The sequence below is a fragment of the Schistocerca gregaria genome, chromosome 4 (genome assembly GCF_023897955.1).
Source record: "Schistocerca gregaria isolate iqSchGreg1 chromosome 4, iqSchGreg1.2, whole genome shotgun sequence".
NCBI lineage: Eukaryota > Metazoa > Arthropoda > Insecta > Orthoptera > Acrididae > Schistocerca > Schistocerca gregaria.
The window spans coordinates 561,325,593-561,346,377 of NC_064923.1; the positions used below are offsets into that span (position 1 = coordinate 561,325,593).

The 20,785-nt window shown below is 41.6% G+C and overlaps 1 protein-coding gene across 1 annotated transcript in view; it reads right to left on the bottom strand.

The window, feature by feature from the left end:
* Nucleotides 1-683: 683 nt before the first annotated feature.
* The window catches only part of LOC126267951 (mitochondrial DNA helicase-like), a 48,218-nt gene continuing 28,116 nt past the window's right edge, over nt 684-20,785 (bottom strand). The window contains exons 4-6 of the mRNA XM_049973282.1: nt 2,255-2,556; nt 1,075-1,734; nt 684-970 (exon numbers count right to left, since the gene is read on the bottom strand). Coding sequence (XP_049829239.1) covers nt 860-970; nt 1,075-1,734; nt 2,255-2,556 — 1,073 coding nt within the window. The 3' untranslated portion in view covers nt 684-859. The remainder of the gene's footprint in view (nt 971-1,074; nt 1,735-2,254; nt 2,557-20,785) is intronic.

Here is a 20,785-nt window from a genome sequence, read left to right on the forward strand (position 1 = left end):
GGACTTTTATTTATCTCTCTCTCTCTCTCTCTCTCTCTCTCTCTCTCTCTCTCTCTCTCTCTCTCTCTCTCTTTTATTGTTTTAGTTACACTTAGGCTTTCCAGGATTTGCATCATACAATATTGGAGAAACAATCATTCAACTAGCTCTAAAACCTGTAATTATGAATGTATAGTTACACTTGGGTAATAAAACTGTTTCCCTCAACCAGAACAGATTTGCCTGAATAACACAAAATTCACTTAAAATGGTTAATTCATTATAACTGATTTTTAATTTCCTGCTTCATTCCTGGCTACAGAACCATGGTTTACTGGTATACCACTACTAACATATCAATACCAACTGTAAATTATTATTCCAGTGCGATGTGTGCTTTCCATTTAAATGTGGTGCTCATTTGGAATAAAGCTTTGGTTGTTGACATCTAAATCTATACTGCAGTGAGCTATGGGCTAATTTGTTACTCATAGCAATGTTGCTAGAGACTGAATAAGACTATTGATAATAGACTTGTAGAACAAAATAGAGTAATTTCAAGAAACCATGGATAACAATTTTAGACTGGTTGAATTATGGTTTCAACATGGTTCCTTGTAAGTACAACATCAATATTTCAGCTCTGTGCAATGCCACTCTAATGATGAATTTTTTTAGTCATGTGTATCAAAATAAGTTTACCATGAAGAACTTTGCATTTGTGTGTAAGCTCTTTTTTATTTTTGTAGGAAGTTACAAATATTATTGAAGGAATTATTGCTAAAAGTACTGGTTGTTTCAAGCAATGACATAGCCTGCTAAAAAGTATCAATTTTGACACAACAGTAAATCTAATGTGTTATACACTATGGTTCTTCCATTACTGTTCTTTATCTTTGTTCTTTTTCTTGTGATGTCCATAACTTAAACTGTCTTTGTCAAACTCCAAGGGCATCATACCAAGATCACCAGTATATCTGTTTTTCGCCACCTAGAATTCAAATAAACAGATACCTTAATTTAGTCCAATTTCAAAAGTTATTAAACCCTCTTAATGTATTTATGTGAAGTTATATACACTAGTTACAATCTCACCTGTAAGTACTTTTTGCCTCTGACAGAAGTCAACCTTTTGTCTTGTATTATAAGCACATTATCTGCCTCCTGGGCAGCTTTTGCACTACCAAAAATAGAATTTGTTGTTAAGTCATCAGCATCTCTCTCTTTTCTAGGATGAATAACCAAAGTAACATGACAGTTCTTCTTTGTGGCAAAGGAGCGGAATGATGCAATTATAGCGTCTTGTTTCCAAAATCTGTCACTGTTTCGTGGCTCTTCAGAAATTCCCATCATAAATTGGACATTATCAATAATTACATGGGCAATATCGTGAACATAAGCTGCATGTTCAACGGCTTCCATTACAACACGTACTGGTTGTTGCCCATGAAAAGTCATGAAATAAACTGGTAATTTTTCAAAAACATCGGCCCAGTAATCAAACTGTTCCAAGTGTGTATCTAATGGTACTGTCGCCATTTGCTGAAGCATTGTCCTTGCTAAACGGGCATTACGTATTTCAAAACTCCCCCAAAGAGTATTTACACCTTGCATGGCTAGATCCAAGGAATACTCACTCACAAAGGTAGTTTTACCACTACCAGTAGGACCTGTCAGGACAGTGAATTCACCACGTCGGTGACCTTTCAATATTTTTGTGAGTGTTGGGAACCTCTTCCATTTCACACCTTGGACCTAAAAAATGTAAGATACAACAAAAACAAATTCTGCCAAAAAATTGTAATATATTATCAAACACAACAAACAAAAATAAATACATAAAATTAGAAAAAGCAGTTACATACTGCACATCTAAATACAAAATATGAAAGGTGAAACTCACAATGACATTATGCAAGACACAAGAGAAACATTTACTCAGAAACTGCTCAAACCAGGAGAGGCACACAATGATAGTCAGGTAAAAAAATTAAGGAATGAGTGAATCTTCAGGCTTTCATAATAGCTCTGTTTATGAAAAAATAAGACAGAAAACAGGAAAAAGTTATCTTAAAGCACACAGATGAAAGGCAAAACCCTGGAAGACAAGGAACATGAGATGTAGGTAAAAATTCTGATGTGGTAATTGGCCGGAAATTTGCAGTTTATTAATAAATAACAAAAATTATATCTGTAGCTATGACAACAACAAAGATGCATTTTACCATAAGATACACAATTTACTTTATTCACACATATAATTAATGGTTATTACTTTATCTATGTTCTGTAACTCTGACAGAACATCTTCTCGTAGCGAAGAGAAAGTTGTAATTGCTTGGTGCCAAACAGGCTGGGCAGTATTTACAATTCCCTTCAAATCCTGACCTAGGTTTGAAGCAACAGCAGCAGAAATTTGTTTCTCCGTTGGTCTGACAAAATAGCACCTCCGCTCACTCATCTTTTTAGCAAACATCCTTGCAGCATCCCAAGCTCCAACCTCATTTCCAAGCCACAGTACAATCTTATTGTAACGTTCAAGAAATGGTAACAGGAGCTGTGGTAAACTTGTAATACCTACAGAGTAAAAACACACTTTAGTAGTCAAATGAAAAAAGGGGGATGGGAAGGCACAGCACATAAATAAAAATCAAAATACAGTGTATAATTCCAGTAATTTAAATCGCTTGATAGTGGGCTTATTGGGTGTCCTCTAATCTATTACAAGAGACGACAAGCTTTTACTATTCAACATTCCGTGGTCAGCAGCAGAAGGTCGAACATATATATCTTAAAAACAAAGATTCCAAGACTTACCAAGCGGGAAAGTTCCGGTAGATAGGCACAATGAATAGGGGGAAAAACACACACACACACACACACACACACACACACACACACACACACACACACACACACACAAAATTTGAGCTTTCGCAACCAGCGGCTGCTTCGCCAGGAAAAAAAAATATATATATATATATATATATATATATATATATATATATATATATATATGATTTGGCATGAGTGGACAGCCACTAGCTATTAACTATTTCATCAGAGCCACAGAGTAATTTAAACATGTTAATGGCACGCAATATCAGGTCTAAAAAAATAACAAGATGACTGTTTTTGGATCAATTGGAATGTATACATTTACAAGTTCAGACTATACCTCTCCTGATTTGTACCCTCCTGAAACAGTAATAAGCTTTACATATGAGCTCCTTGTCATATTCTACTTTTATTGTGGTGGTGATGGTGGTGGTGGTGGTAATAGTAGTAGTGGTAGTTTAATTCGCCCACAGATCTCTTTTACAAAGATATTGCACATGTCTTCGTATTACAATTGAAGAACAGCAAAAATAAACTAATTCTGATATATAGACAATAGCAAAATCGGGAATGCTTCAAAAATGCTAAATGTGTATGGGAACTGGACCTACATCCTAAACTACTCCTCCCCCCCCCCCCCCCCCTCTGTCCATCTCCTCTCTGTTTGTCCATCTCCTTTGCCCTCTTGCTCTCTCTGCTTGTCACCTCCTCTCCCCCTCTGTCCATCACCACCACCTCCTCCCTCCTCCTCCTCCCCCCCCCTCCTCTTCTTATGCCTTTACCCCTCTTCCTCTACCCCCTTTATGTCTGTCTCCTCCTACCCCATCTCCATCTCCTCTTCCCACCATTTGCTGACCTTAAGCCTTATTTACTGTTATTGCCAACAAAATCTTGATAGTGAACTAAAGTTATTTAAAATAAGTGGGTAAATTGGTAGGGATTATTGGTACACACGGTATAAGAGACCTCTCCTGCTGATACAGGATAAGAGAGACCTCTCCTGCTGCTGGATCTACGAAGAACTAGTTTTAATCTGCATATGGGTAGGATTACAAAGTTTCTGTTAATTCAAATTCTGTAGTAGTATTCTAATCATACGGCAATAAAGTGGACTAAATTATCTGCAGCAGAACAGCCTCAGCAAAAGCCACCATGGGACACAGCAATTAGGTTCTGGGATTCAAGGATCCAATACAGCCAACAACACGCCATACATTCAAGGAACTTACAGAGGGCATTGGTTAAACTGATTGGACAAACAGCTGTCCATCTGAAGAGGCAGTTTACCCAGTTTCAAAACTAGAATGATGACACTTTCTGATCATTGGGAAGGGAATATCCCCTCACTCCAGCGACAATTAATATAAATAAGTATATGACATTGCCTAGCCACCAATAAGTGTTGAAGCATTTGATTGTGCACGCACTCTGGTCAAAGAGCCATGTCGGGGCAGAAAGCAAGGGTCCTGACAAGTCCGACTTGCTAAATGAGGCATTATAAGGCTGCAGGTAATGGAGAACAAAAGACAAATGGAGTAATTCCAGATGGTGTTTGAGAAGATTGAACACCAGCAGATAGTGGACCAATGCTGAGGCCTGGGCGAAATTCTGAGCAAAATGAGGATGACACCATTCAGGGAAATTCCCAAGACATCTATAGGAGGACATGGGTCAAAAATGCACCTGATCTTTGCCCATACCTGTGAAGGAGGAGTATGCAGCCCTATAGCAGTAACATATCATCCACAACAAATCCACTTCTTGTATTTAATTAGATGACAGGCCCAAGCATGAGGCCATTTGAAAGCCAGGAGGTTGTCGAGAGATGGATGCTATTTCTAGCATTGTAGAGCATGATGGCAGTCTTTAATAGTCACAGCAATTTCATGGATCCACCAAGGGACAGTTTTCCATTCAGGTAAACCCAAGGAAGAGGGAATTACTGAAGCAGCTGCCAAAAGAATGGCACTGGTCAAACTCTGTATGAACCCATCAATGCCATCATGTGGGAAAGGCATCCCAATTTGCATTAGTAAATGCCCATCTGAAAGGGCATGCAGGTGAATGATCCTGAAGAAGAAGTAAGACAATTGGAAAATGATCACAATCACACAAATTGTCGTGAACTCCACTGAATGGAGGGGAGGAATCCAGGACTACAGATGAAAAGATAAATTATTAAAAAATGCTGTGTGCTACACTGCATTGTGTGGGTGCTCCAGTATTGCGGAGGCTGAGATCAAACCCTGCCAGCAGATCTTCAACAATCTTACCGCAGTCAATGACTGTAGTAATACTCCACAGAGCGTCATGGCCATTAAAATCTAGAAGGAGAAAGACAGGAGGAGGGAACTGTTAAAGGAGGGCAAGAAGAGCAGGAAACTTAGGAGGGCAGTCTGGGGTGACAAAGACTGCATATTGTTTCTGCAAAGGATCAGATCAGGCATCACCTCCATTGTGGTTTGGAGAGGAATCCAGGATCTAATAATGTCTGTGCAGACCAACGTCCAGCAAAGAGCTGACCGGGTTCCAGCAGAAGGCATGAAAACCAATAAGATTCAGTGAATGACTGTCCATAAAATGAGACTCCTGTAATACAACACAGGCTACAGAGTAGAGAGAAAGAAGAGACCGCAATTCTCAAAGGTGATGACACTGACCATTACAGTTCCATTGGAAGAGGGTAGTACTACAGTCTGAATGGGCATTGAATGAGCCAGAATTGAGCATTATTCCTAAACAGTCTCTGTCACTAATAAAGATGGAGCGAGATCCATGAATGTGAGAGGGGACCCTGATTGAGATGGAGGTGGCAACATGCCATGGGATGTGAGGGAGAGGGGCAGGGCGGGAGGGGGGGGGGGGGGGGGGGGCTGGCCCTGAGACTTACAAATCATCATCATCATCTTCTTCTTCTTCTTCTTCTTCTTCTCCTCCTCCTCCTCCTCTGGAGGGCAAGAGGAGGTGTGGTCAGGAAGAAAGCAAGTTGTGGCAATATCAAGACCTAAAAGAGAATGAGCAACCATGAGGCCCACAGAGTTTGCGTCCCACATCCAACTTGAAGTAACAGACTTCTTGTCCTGGAGATGCCAGGGAGGAGAACTCCGAGATAGAGCCCCATCCCCAGTAGGTGCCAGAGAAAAGGGTTTTCTGGCCAAGGAGAAGGAGCAGTTCCTTGAAGGCACGGAACGGGGACCACCAGGGAGGAGAACAGGGAAGGGGGACAGGATCGAGGTAAGGAGGAAGAGGAGGACAGGACACAACAAAAGCAAAGGTAGATAATGGAGATACCAGGCTGACACTATCGAATTTCCACTGGGCCTCAGAGTTGAACAGATGGTCAAGAGTTTTGAATTCCTGAATCTTCCTTTCCTTATTATAAATTGGGCAATCTGGAAAGTGAGGATAATGTGAGCCGGAACAGTTCATGCACCTGTGCAATGGGTTGCAAGAACTCCCAACATAGAGAGGCCAGCTGCAGTCACTGCAAATGGGATTTGCCTCACATCATGAAGACATGTGACCAAAGTGGAGAACCAGAAACAGCCCATGGGAGGTGGAGTATTGGGCTTCTTGTCATAATAGTAAACCATAACTTTAACTTTTACTGGAAGGCCAGGATAAAAGAGTCAGTATCAACACAATTGTTTTAGGACCTCTCTCCACTTGCCAGACAAAACTGAAAGCCATGTCATGCCAGATTAGTCCAGAGTTCCTCATCAGACTGATAATTAGGTCCCTGTGAAAATAATGCTCTGTGTCAATTTAAAGACTGGTGAGGAGTAATACTCACTAGGATGTCTCCCAAAAGCACACAAGCACAAAGGGAAGCCGACTAACTGGCACAAGAGCGGGAACTACCTCACATCTTACTAAGGGAGTCAACTTCACCAAAATTATCTTCAATGTGTGCAACAAAAAAGAGTGGTTTAGCAGTGGTGAATGTCTCCCCATCTGCCCTGGGTCAAACCAAGTAACAGGGAAAGGGTTTTGGCCCAAGCCAGCCATTCCAAGACATACATAAAGCAGTGACAACTCAGGTACCAGAAGTGTGATCCCTGTGTTGTCAGTGAGCTCAGCCTGATGGGGTACATAACAGTCCCTCTACACAGTCTGGCTACCATGTTGGTGACCTGGAAGAGGTGGAGGCTATGGCAGGGAAGGAAGGGGGGAAGAAGGAGAGGGGAGATAAACCCACACTAGACACTAGGGAGGGAGTTCTTCCCAAATGACTCATGCTACAGAAATATTTTTCAAAGGGAAGTCAAACCCCAAGAGGGACCAGAAAAAGTCAAAAACAGGGAGAGTGGAAAAGTGAGAAAAGACTGTAAAGGAATAGCAGAACTGAGGGAATAGCCAGGTCATCATAAAGGGACACAGGGATGGAAAAGCAGCCCAGCAGGAATGAGAGGCTGCAAAACCTCCAGGCCACATGCGAGCCACACACGTAGCCACGAAAGAGCTGTGGACCCCCTGGGCAGACAGTTTTTGTTTGATATTGTAAATAAGGAGAAAGAATATACACTGAAGATCGAAAGAAACTGGTACACCTGCCTAATATCACGTAGGGCCCCCGCGAGCACACAGAAGTGTCGCAACACAATGTGGCATGGACCCAACTAATGTCCGAAGTAGTGTTGGAGGGAACTGACAACATGAATCCAGCAGGACTGTCCTTAGATCAGTAAGAGTATAAGAGGGTCGAGATATCTTCTGAACAGCATGTTGCAAAGCATCCCTGATATACTCAACAATGTTGATGTCTTACAAGTTTGATGGCAAGCGGAAGTGTTTAAACTCAGAAGAGTATTCCTGTAGCCATTCTGCTGTAACAATTCTGGATGTGTGGGGTGTTGCATTACCCTGCTAGGGCTGCCCAAGTCCTTCAGAACGCTTAATGGACATGAATGGATGCAGGTGATCAGACAGGATGCTTACATAAGTCACCTGTCAGAGTCGTATCTAGACATATCAGGGGTCCCACATAACTCCAACTGCACATGCCCCACACCATTACAGAGCCTCCACCAGCATGAACAGTCCCTTGCTGACATGAAGAATCCATGGATTCACGAGGTAGTCTCCATACCCGTACATGTCCATCTGCTCTATAAAATTTTAAGTGAGACTCATCCGACCAGGCAACATATTTCCAGTCAGCAGTCCAATGTTGGTATTGATGGGCCCAGGTGAGGCGTAAAGCTTTGTGCCATGCGTTCATCAAAGGTACACGAATGGGACTTCAGCTCTGAAAGCCCATTTCAATTATGTTTTGTTGAATGGTTCACACACTGACATTTGTTGATGGCCCAGCATTGAAGTCTGCTGCAATTTGCGGAAGGGTTGCACTTCTGTCACGTTGAACAATTCTCTTTAGTCATCATTGGTCCCGTTCTTGTAAAATCTTTTTCTGGCCACAGCAATGTCGCATATTTGATGTTTCACCAGATCCCTAGTATTCACAAGACACTTGTGAAATGGTCATATGGGAAAATCCCCACTTCATTGCTATCTTGGAGGTGCTGTGTTCCATCGCTCACGCCTCTGACTGTAACACCATGTTCAAAGTAACTTAAATATTGATAACATGCCATTCTAGCAGCAGTAACTGATCTAACAACTGCACCAAACACTTGCTGTATTATATAGGTGTTGCTGACTGCAGCACCGTATTCTGCCTGTTTACACATCTCTGTATTCAGATACACACACCTATACCAGTTTCTTTGGCACTTCAGTGTAAATTGGAGAAACAACCTGTCTGAGCGTTTAAATGCCTTGCTATCATATTTAAAACTGATTGCAAGAAAGAAAAGTAAACAGCACATTTTCAAAGTGCAGCATTTTCTTTTTTTCATTCGGTTTTAACAGAAAACCTGTACACTATTGTTTATATATATATATATATATATATATATATATCCATATGAATCTTTGTTAGAGTTTCAGGTAAAAATGTGAAGTAAATCGGTCAAGAACTTTTCGTGATTTTTGGTAACATCAACTTCTCTTTGTGTAGTAGTATAGATCTTAAATATCTATTTATATACCACATATATTTAAAAATATATGTAATTTTTGTTCATCTGAAGCTTTATTGGTCAGAATTTTTTGAGAATTTTGCTATCAATTCTCAATGTATTTTCACATTTACAGGGCTCAAAAAGAAGGAACAGATTCCAAACATTTATTGCTTCCAAACTACAAAAAAAAAGAACTACAATTCCAATGTTCCTGGAAAGAGAAAAATTCAAATTTTTATGCATTCAATGTGAGCATAATGTGTTACATGTCAAATATCAAAACAGAGCTTCATTTCCTGCCACAAACGAAATAGATGGTCTCTTGTTATCAAATTCACAGCTTCAACGATGCAATGTTGAAAACTTTCAAGAGTGTCAGACAAAGGGTGGATAAAAACGGGTTCTTTCATGTAATCCCACAGCTAAAAGTCAGAAAGTGTGTGGTCTGGAGACTGGGAGGCCACCAGCAATAAAGTTCATCTTCTGTTCCTCCTCTTCCAATCCAACATGCTGGAATGGTGTCATTCAAGTAAAATCAGATATGCTTAGAGAATTTCTCTCACTAGCATAAAAACACCACATTTCCCACTCGCAGTTAATTTTGAAAGAAGAATTAAATTAATTTTTAAGAATGTATTAAGTCCATCAAGGATACAAAATTGGATATATGTAAACAGAAATGACACTGAAAGTATTTTGTGCGGTTGCCACTGTTTTTGGAACTGATTTAGAGATATGGCAGAAGAATGAATTGCTTTGTTTTTAGAGAATTCATGTTACCAAGATTGTTTGATGAGGTTTTCAAACAGTTTAACTTGGAAAATTTAGTCCTATATCGCATCTATGTGAAGCAGTCAAATAAAAACCCGAATACCCACCTCAATGGGACCATAGAACAATACCATTCAAAAGTAATCACCACGCATGTTAAGACAATTGTCCCACTGGAAAACAACATAATCACTTCCTGCTTCATAGAACACAGTTGGCCTCTGACAAATCCACAACTGCAGCCAGTCTTGCATTTGCTGGTCCGACCGAAACCAATGTTCACAGCATGTCTTTTGTCAGGTTACCAAAGGTGTGCAACTCACTTAGTGAAAGGTCAGGGCTGTACGTAGGATGCTGCATTGTTTCCCAAGCAAACTGCAGAAGTGTAGACTTCATCTGATTGGCAGTGTGGGGGCGGGTGTTATTGTGCAAAAGGATGACTCCCTCCAACAGCCTTCTGACAGCCCCAGTACAAACAGCAAAGCACACGTCTCCCATGCCAAAGAAGCCCAAAGTTGTTCACAAAAGTTCCGGTAAGTTCATAATGACCTACCCCCCGACTGCAGGGGGCCTCTGCTCATCAAGTTCCTCCAGTGTGGAACCATAAACAATGCACAGTGCTATGAGGACACTTTGCAGAAACTGGGATATGCCATAAAGGCAAAATTTCCAGGATTGCTTTTGGACGGAATTTTCCTTTTGCATGATAATCCCACCTCCACACTGCCAAATACACAAGGCTATGCTTCAAGTGATTTGGTTGGGAAACACTGCAACAACCTCCATAAAAAATGGATCTTTCAGCATTTGATTTTAACATCTTTGGCAACCTGACAAAAGGCATGTGTGGATGTCTGTTTCAGCTGGACCAGCAAGTGCGAGATTTGGCTGCAACTGTGGATCCATCAGAGGCCTACTGTTTTCTGTGAAACAGGGACTGGTCATCTTGTTTCCCAGTGGGATAAATGTCTTAATTTGTGTGGTGATTACTTTTGAATGGAACCATTCCATGGATCTATTGTGGTGGGTGTTCAGTTTTCATTGGACTGTCCCTTACAGTAAACAATAAGAAATATGTTGAGAAATACCATTTAGAAACATTTAATTACACTTTTGTGATGAGAATAGACACCACAGTACCAAAACATGTAGCTACCTAGTTTTAACAAAAGCTGTATTATTAAGAAAACTTGAACAGAATTTTCAGTGTTTATGTCACACAATATTTTGGCATACTTCATGTTTGTTGAAATTTCAGATGATATGGGTTATTTTTAAGAAAAAACACAATAGGAACACCAAATATTCAATTGCGCAAAGACAACAGACAGTGCAGCACATAAGCAAAACAAAATAAATTTAAATTTAACACTATTTAAATAAGTACTTTTTGTGGGCAAAAGACATCTGTGTATCACAACTGGCAGCCATCTTTTGATATTTCACAATGTTATTATGAAGATACAGCTTTCGAACAAATAAATAAGGTGTGTTACATTGTAAAGCTATTTTCATTACAACACAGAATATTTTGTACAAAGAAAATGAAAGCTGTGTCTTTAGTGTATCTGTTGAATGTAGTTGTGTTGCATGATAATGAGAGAAAGGAGAGGCTGAAACCCAGTACTAGCACATCGCTAGTCCCATTGTAGCACCAAAGGAACCATTGGGTTTAACATCTTCATATGAAAGAAATATCATCATCAACAATATCACACGCGCAAAGTTCATGAGATACAGCAAAGAGGTTTCAGAATTCAAGCCACAAAGTCTGGTGATCACGAACTTCATGACACTAACAATCCTACCCTTACCAGCCAAGTACTGAGGGTGAAAATTTCTATCACCAGGATTCTAACCAGCTACTTCCAGGTTGAGATCAATCCCACAGGTGTGTTTTAGTGACATCAGTTACAAAAGCAGCAATATTTTACACACATGAGCAGGAGGAATCATTTTCTCTCACCAGTAACAGATAGTTTTTTAAAGTGCAATACCTTTTTGCATTGCACTGCATTTCATTTCAAATATATTATTATTGTTGTTATTTACTGCACATTAAGGCCCCTCCACATGAATAAGCTAATGGCAGGAAGTTGCTGCCACTGAATTCCTAAGAAACAGTTTGACATTCTTGCCATAAGATGTAACTCTCTATGACTACTAGCCAAAATATCACTGCATGTAATATAAATTAACTGTATATTGCAAGGAAGATTAGGGAACTACTATACCATTGACATAGAGATAATTACAAATGTTGACACACATGATGCTCCAAGCTTGAATAGCACAAGGATGAGGAAGGAAACTGGCCAAGTCTTTTTCAAAGGACCCATCACAACACTTGCCTTAACTGATTTAGGGGTGATTTGAAAATCACTCCTCTCTAATGCAAGTCTGGTATTTTGACCATCACACTACTTTGCTCGGTGGCACAGAGCAACTGAAGGATGTGTGTTCACATTACTTACTGCAGTTATGTGTAACATCAAAAATGCATACACCTGTAACGAGAGATAAGTTGAGGTCAATATATGAAAAGTGTGGTTCTTCAGTGGATTCATGTCAAATTCATCCTTAAGCTATATTGTTGCTTGATAATTCTAGTATGTGGCCATTGGTCTTTGGCCACTTCTCCTTTTGGCACAATGCTAAGACCATCAAATAGTCTGCTCCACACCTGCAGGTAGTCCTCCTTTGGAGACTGTTTACAAGCCTTGCTAAGATGTCATATGTGTAGACACTGTATTGATTACAAGCTTTTGACAGGCCAAATGCTAGTAATTGCCACCAACGGGACCATCATCATTCACAGGCAGCGAGCACACCAGCAACAGCAGTACTGCAATCAAGGGAACTAGCTTGCTTTTGCAGGTCACGTGCTCGTCAAGCACCCACTTATGTTCCTCCACCTGCAGTGTGTTTGAATCATGGCTCAACCTCCCACAGACAACTCTTTACTCAGATCCAAGCAAATGCTAACAGGACACCACACCACTGCTCCATCAGCTACCAGGAAGAACATTCCACATTGAGCAGCCAGCAGTTTCCATCAGAGCCTCTCACTTCCTATAACCGCTGTGTTCTCAGAGCTCCATGGCACTGTACCACTAGTGCTACTGTGAAACCCTGACAGTTTATTTATTCTAGTGTTATCACTGGACCAATGTCGCTATGGACTTTGGTTGTTCGCACCTGGTCAAGATGATCATTTCAGTTGTTACACTATGTGATCAAAAGTGTCCAGACACCCCCAAAAACATACGCTTTTCATATTAGGTGCATTGTGCTGCCACCTACTGGCAGGTACTCCATATCAGCGACCTCAGTAGTGATTAGACATTGTGAGACAGCAGAATGGAACACTCCGTGGAACTCACGGACTCCAAATGTGGTCAGGTGCTCGGGTGTCGCTTGTGTCACACATCTGTACACAAGATTTCCACACTCCTAAACATCCCTAGGTCCACTGTTTCCAATATGATAGTGAAGTGGAAACATGAAGAGACATGTACAGCACAAAAGCATACAGGCCGACCTCGTTTGCTGACTGACAGAGACTGCCGACAGTTGAAGAGGGTAATGTGTAATAGGCAGACATCTGTCCAGACCATCACACAGGAATTCCAAACTGCATCAGGACCACTGCAAGTTCATGACAGTTAGGCAGGAGATGAGAAAACTTGGATTGCGTGGTCGAGCGACTGCTCATAAGCCACACATCACACATAAATGCCAAGGGGAAGATGGACAGAGAGAGCATTCAGGAGAAGATGGACTGAGACAGCAGTCTACATCTACATTTATACTCCGCAAGCCACCCAACGGTGTGTGGCGGAGGGCACTTTATGTGCCACTGTCGTTACCTCCCTTTTCTGTTCCAGTCGCGTATGGTTCGCGGGAAGAATGACTGTCTGAACGCCTCCGTGCATGCTCGAATCTCTCTAATTTTACATTCGTGATCTCCTCGGGAGGTATAAGTAGGGGGAAGCAATATATTCAATACCTCATCCAGAAACGCACCCTCTCGGAAACTGGTGAGCAAGCTACACCGCGATGCAGAGCACCTCTCTTGCAGAGTCTGCCACTTGAGTTTGCTAAACATCTCCATAACACTATCATGGTTATCAAATAACCCTGTGATGAAACGCGCCGCTCTTCTTTGGATCTTCTCTATCTCCTCCGTCAACCCGATCTGGTATGGATCCCACACTGATGAACAATACTCAAGTATAAGTCGAACGAGTGTTTTGTAAGCCACCTCCTTTGTTGATGGACTACATTTTCTAAGAACTCTCCCAATGACTCTCAATCTGGCACCCGCCTTACCAACAATTAATTTTATATGATCATTCCACTTCAAATCGTTCTGCACGCATACTCCCAGATATTTTACAGAAGTAACTGCTACCAGTGTTTGTTCCGCTATCATATAACAATAAAGGATCCTTCTTTCTATGTATTCGCAATACAGTTGCCACTCCCTGCACCAAGTGCCTATCTGCTGCAGATCTTCCTGAATTTCACTACAATTTTCTAATGCTGCAACTTCTCTGTATACTACAGCATCATCCGCGAAAAGCCGCATGGAACTTCCAACACTATCTACTAGGTCATTTATATATATTGTGAAAAGCAATGGTCCCATATAACTCCCCTGTGGCATGCCAGAGGTTACTTTAACGTCTGTAGATGTCTCTCCATTGATAACAACATGCTGTGTTCTGTTTGCTAAAAACTCTTCAATCCAGCCACACAGCTGGTCTGATATTCCGTAGGCTCTTACTTTGTTTATCAGGCGACAGTGCGGATCTGTATCGAATGCCTTCCGGAAGTCAAGGAAAATAGCATCTGCCTGGGAGCCTGTATCTAATATTTTCTGGGTCTCATGAACAAATAAAGTGAGTTGGGTCTCACACAATCGCTGTTTCCGGAATCCATGTTGATTCCTACATAGTAGATTCTGAGCTTCCAAAAACGACATGATACTCGAGCAAAAAACATGTTCTAAAATTCTACAACAGATCGACGTCAGAGATATAGGTCTATAGTTTTGCGCATCTGCTCGACGACCCTTCTTGAAGACTGGGGCTACCTGTGCTCTTTTCCAATCATTTGGAACCTACTGTTCCTCTAGAGACTTGCAATACACAGCTGTTAGAAGGGGGGCAAGTTCTTTCGCGTACTCTGTGTAGAAACGAATTGGTATCCCGTCAGGTCCAGTGGACTTTCCTCTGTTGAATGATTCCAGTTGCTTTTCTATTCCTTGGACACTTATTTCGATGTCAGCCATTTTTTTCGTTCGTGCGAGGATTTAGAGAAGGAACTGCAGTGCGGTCTTCCTCTGTGAAACAGCTTTGGAAAAAGGTGTTTAGTATTTCAGCTTTACGCGTGTCATCCTCTGTTTCAATGCCATCATCAACCCGGACTGTCTGGATATGCTGTTTCGAGCCACTTACTGATTTAAGATAAGACCAGAACTTCCTAGGATTTTCTGTCAAGTCGGTACATAGAATTTTACTTTCGAATTCACTGAACGCTTCTCGCATAGAACTCCTTACGCTAACTTCGACATTGTTTAGCTTCTATTTGTCTGAGAGGTTTTGGCTGAGTTTAAATTTGCAGTGAAGCTCTCTTTGCTTTCGCAGTAGTTTTCTAACTTTGTTGATGAACCACGGTGGGTTTTTCCCGTCCCTCACAGTTTTACTCGGCACGTACCTGTCTAAAACGCATTTTACAATTGCCTTAAGCTTTTTCCATAAACACTCAACATTGTCAGTGTCGGAACAGAAATTTTCATTTTGATCTGTTAGGTAGTCTGAAATCTGCCTTCTATTACTCTTGCTAAACAGATAAACCTTCCTCCCTTTTTTTATATTCCTATTAACTTCCATATTCAGGGATTCTGCAACGGCCTTATGATCACCGATTCCCTGTTCTGCACTTACAGAGTCAAAAAGTTCGGGTCTGTTTGTTCAGTAGGTCCAAGTCAGGAGGAGATGGACAGAGAGAGTGCTGAGAAGGATTATTTTGTAATAAATTCTTATGCTTTTCATTTACAAACTTTTTTCTACCTCCAAATCTTCTATTTTCAAAATATAACTATTCTGTAAATATGTGGAGAATTACAAAACACCTTAAATAAATGTGAAGGTATACCTGTCAATAAAAGCTTTTGCTTTTCTCCTTTATCTCATAATCAGTGCCACACAAAGAAGTAAAAATAAAAGGTACAACTTTGGGGTGATTGCAGTAGCCACTGCGATCCAACTGAGATTTGTTAACAACACTGCTCACAGACTTTAGGTTTCTGAGTGTTAGACAGCTGATAAGCGCACTGTGTAAAGTTACATATGGACTTAATTTAAATTGTTAGATAACGTCAAGGACTCTCCTATTTCCCACGGCTTCACTCACGAACTAGTTTGACACATATATTACACTCATCTCCTCCTCCCCCTATCTGTTTTGCCCTCTACCTCCTCTATCTCTCTCTCTCTCTCTCTCTCTCTCTCTCTCTCTCTCTCTCTCTCATCTCCTGCACGCCATTATCTCTGTCTCCCTATCTCCTCCTCCACCTCCACCTCTTCATCTTCTATCTTCTCTGCGCCCATCTATCGGAGAAGACCATATCTGCAAACATATCTTTCTCCCTACTTCCTCTGCCCATATCCTCCTCCCCTCTCTCTGCCCAGCTACTTCTTCCCCCTTTTTCCTGCCTGCTCACTCCCCCATTATACCTTCCATCCGCCTCATGCATCTCTCCCTGTTCCTCTATTTCTGCCTATCACCTCTGCCCTACTCTTGTCCCTCCCGTCCTCACCCTCCTGTATGTCCATCACCACTGCCCCTCTCTCTTGTGTAACTTTCTTCATCGAGCAAATTTTGCCTGTATGTGATGTTGCTTGAAGCACTCAGGTAGACACAATCCATATTTTACATTGTTCACATCACCATCTGACCTCACTCCGAACTCATTTGCCTGTACTGTGTGTGTCTTTCTCAGAACAAACAATGCAGTATCCTGAAGCATACTTTTAGCTTGTTAACAATGGGACATGCGTGAGGAAATGCCTTGCAGTTAGCCTGTACGCAAGAATACTGCTTTTCAGTTTTGATAAAATCTCCAACTGCAGTCTTGAGAATTTGTTTTCTCAGCTTCACTATAAATGTAAACAAACTGGTTCGTTTGAGAGACACAGACCTAAATTCCTTGAAGAGCAAGTATGAACTATCACAAACACATGAAAAAATACCTTCTTCCACCATTCTGCTGTTTACTGTTGAAAATTACAGTCGGTCACCAACTGATCTCCACAGTCAACAGCAGTTTTATTTTTATTATAATCAAGAATGAGGTCAGGCTTCCACTTTTCTACCATTGCAACTTTTTTTGCCTTTTTGATACTACTTGTCATGCTGTGTTTTTTAGACAGGTCAAACGCATACCTAGTCTTTGTCCAGTGAAGTGCTACCACATTTTTTTTCTCTTGAATATCATTTGACTCCCTCTTAGTTTATCTTGTTTCAATTCCTGTGGCAGCCCTCTACTATTCCTCATTACTGTGCCAATAACACAGATGCACTTATCAAACAATCCTTCATATAACTTTGTGCTAGTATAAAGCTGGTCCACATATGATGTATGACCCTAACGTATATAATTGTTGCAAGAATAACAGACTACTGAATTTGCACTATTATCTTTTTCTGCTGTACTGTTATACACTTTTTGGTTCATAACACAGGCTGTTCCAGAATCACTTAGAATGAAAAACTTTATACCATACCTGTTTGGCTAATTCTTCATACACACTCTAAATTGAATTCTTCAAATAAAAGGGCATAAATCTTTTTCAACCATTAGATTTTTTTCAGGAAAAAAACCACCCTTGCTTTACACTACAAAGCTGTCATAATAAGGCCAAATTTTGTGCAAAGAATCCTGGTTTGATTGCCCCATGTATGTAATCGTCATTGCTATTTACATGCAGCATAAAGTAAATTTACGTAAATCTGTCTTTCTTTATGTTTTTTGTGTAGAAAGATAAATCAAACATTAGCTCACTGCTTCAATAGCATGTATTTGGTTTGTGCACAAGGCACATGGGAATAATTATAGCAAAAAAGTGACCTTGTGTAGCTTCATAACAAACCAACTGGCCCAAAGCAATCTGCCTACACAATTTAGAAATAATTTACCCTACATAATGGTTTGTTTAAATTTCTATGTTTTTTTAATGACATTCCCGTCAAAAAACAGGCTCCAACAGTCAAATTCAGTGATTTCAGCATAAAAAATGCCAAAACAATCCGTACACCTTCAAGGACAGGTAGCTGGTGTTAATCATCATCAATACCCAGGCAATGATGTTACTTTAAGACTCTTGCCATTGTGTTCTGCCTCATTGAATGGGAGCTTAACAGTCTTCTAATTCATTCGATAGCTCATTTCCATTTTTGGGACACCCTACCCACTTATATAGCCCTGCAAAATCAATAGGTAAAGTTACAGCACTAAAACCACACAACACAGATTTGTGCAGGACAGCCTATACAGCAGGGACTGAAAAAACGTGTTTGCTAGTATCTTCACTCATATTTGGGCTAGGATGTTATAAACCCCACAGTGCTGATTCTTGTGAACTTTGCTGTTTGTGTGGCAAATTTGGTTGGACTTTTCTCAGAACTCCACTTATGTTCATGTTTGACAGACACAGTGCATATATTTTTGCCTCCCCCTCTCTCTGCCCCATCACCGCCTTTCTCTTCTCACTGTACATCTCCTCCTCCCGTCACTATCCACCACCTCCTCCCTATCTCTGTCAGTCAATCTTCTCCTTCGCCTTTTCTCTGTCTAGCTCATCCTCGCCCTTCCCCACTATCCATCCTCAGTCATGCCCATCCGCAGGTGTAGCCTCTGCAAAGCACACTGACACTATCCCCACAACAGGCCCCCATCACTTTCTCTGTGTCTATCTTCCTATGGGTTTCTATATCCCTCCCTCTCCGTGTCCATCTCCTCCTTCCCCTTTTCTCTGACCACCTCATCCTGCCCCTTTTCTCACTATCCATTCCCCACATCTCTGCTCAGCTGTGTCTATCTACAAATGTAAGTCAATAAATCAGACAATACAACTACCACACAACACTCCAGTCATGCACAGTAGCCCAAATGTTGGCAGCTGGAAAACTGCTGTTTCTCTTGTCATATAGGCTTCCCTGCACAGCAAGTGGATAAGGTAGGGCTGTACTAACCAAAACACACGCCATGCAGGGTTGTTTACATGTCGGATAAAATGTTCCTTGCCTGACGTGTATGCTGCCCTGCAAGGCAGGTCGATGAGGCAGGCTGATAATATTCCCAAAGAACAAGCCTGTCTTGTCTGGCACTCTAAATTGCAGGGGCTTAAAGACACAGTTTTGCCCATGTTTCTACTCCTAATGGAGCTAGGATGTTACAAACCAAACAGAACTGATACTTGAATAGTTTGTTGTTGTGTGTGACAAATTTGGCTGAAATCGATACAGGTGTTTGGGAGGAGAGCCCAGATATACATACACACACTCTACTTTTTATATATACTCTTCTTTATATACTCTTTATATACACTCTTCTCTACCCATTTCCTCCTCACTCAGCTCTGACCCACCTCCTCCTCGACCCCTCCTCTGCTCATCTCCTCATCCTTTATCCTTGTCCATCTCCATCTCCCCCTCTCTCTGCCCTCCGCCCATCCATCCTGCCTTCCTCTCTGTCCATCTCTTTTCCCCCTTCTTTCTGGGCATGTCCTCTTCCCTCTCCTCTCTGTCCATGTCCTCTTCCCTCCCTCTCTCTCCACCTCCTCTTCCTTCCCCCCCTCTGTCAATCTACCCCTCCTCCCCATCTCTCTCCCTCCAACTCCTGTTCACCCCCTCTCTCTGTCCATTTCACCCTCTTCCAATTTCTCTATCCACCTCTTCCTGTCTTTTTCCTCTGCACCTCACTCTATTCATCTCCTCCTTCCCCCTTTCCGTACCAATCTCCTCCTCCTCATCTCTCCATCCCACTTCCTGCCATATCTCTGTCCCCCTCCCTTCCATCTCCCATTCTGACAGGCTATTGGCAGGGGTTGGAAAAAAACATGTTCTGTCCTATTTCTGCCCCTATCGGATCTAGGAGGTTATAAAGACCTTAATGCTGATAGTTTTTAAGTTTGCTGTTTGTGTGCCAAATTTGGTTGAAATTGATACAGGTGTTTGGGACAAGATCAGGGATGGACCGACATATAGACATAAATACATACATACGATCTGCTCTATATACATATAGTCATTTCCCAGTGGCTTCGCTCACACACATGTATGTCACATACATGGACCACAACTTCTCCACCAACCTGTCTTTGTACATCTCCTCCTCTCCCACCAATGTACTCCTCCCATCCCCTCTATCTGTCCACCTCCTCCTCCCCCATCTCTGTTCATCTCCTCCTGCCCCCCTCTCCCTTTCCATCTCCTCTTGATCCCCGTCTCCCTTTCCATCTCCTTTGCCACCTTCTCCCAATCCAGTAACTTCTCCTCCCCTTCCTTATTCATCTCTTCCTGCCTCCTCTCTCTGTCCACCCATCTTAACCACCCTCCAGTCATGGTCATCTACATGTGTAGCCCCTGCAAAATAGATTGATAATGCAGGTTATATTGCAACCACAATTCACTTGTGCAGCACAGCCTACACAATGGGGGCTGCAAAACAAATTCTTGCCTGACAGATAGGCTGCCCTGCAAAGCAGGTCGATAAGGGAGCCCAATATTATTCACACCCCACACACCTGTCATGCAGGGAGCCTATATGACAGGGGCTGCAAAAACACTTTTGTGCTCATAGCTCCACCCCTACTGGAGCAAGGGATCACACAGCCAACAGTGCTTATATTCATGGAGTGTGCTGTCTGTGTGCCAAATTTGACTGAAATCAAACATGGGGACTGGAAGGAGATCACACACACACACACACACACACACACACACACACACACACACACACACACACATACAGTCAAGTCTTCAGCCTCTTTTCCTTCTCACACATCAATGTATTTTACTTGTCAGGAGGTGAGCAGTTTTTACTTGTGTTACACTATCTAAGGCAGATAAAGAGCCTTCATGTTGTTTACTATTGCTTCCTTACC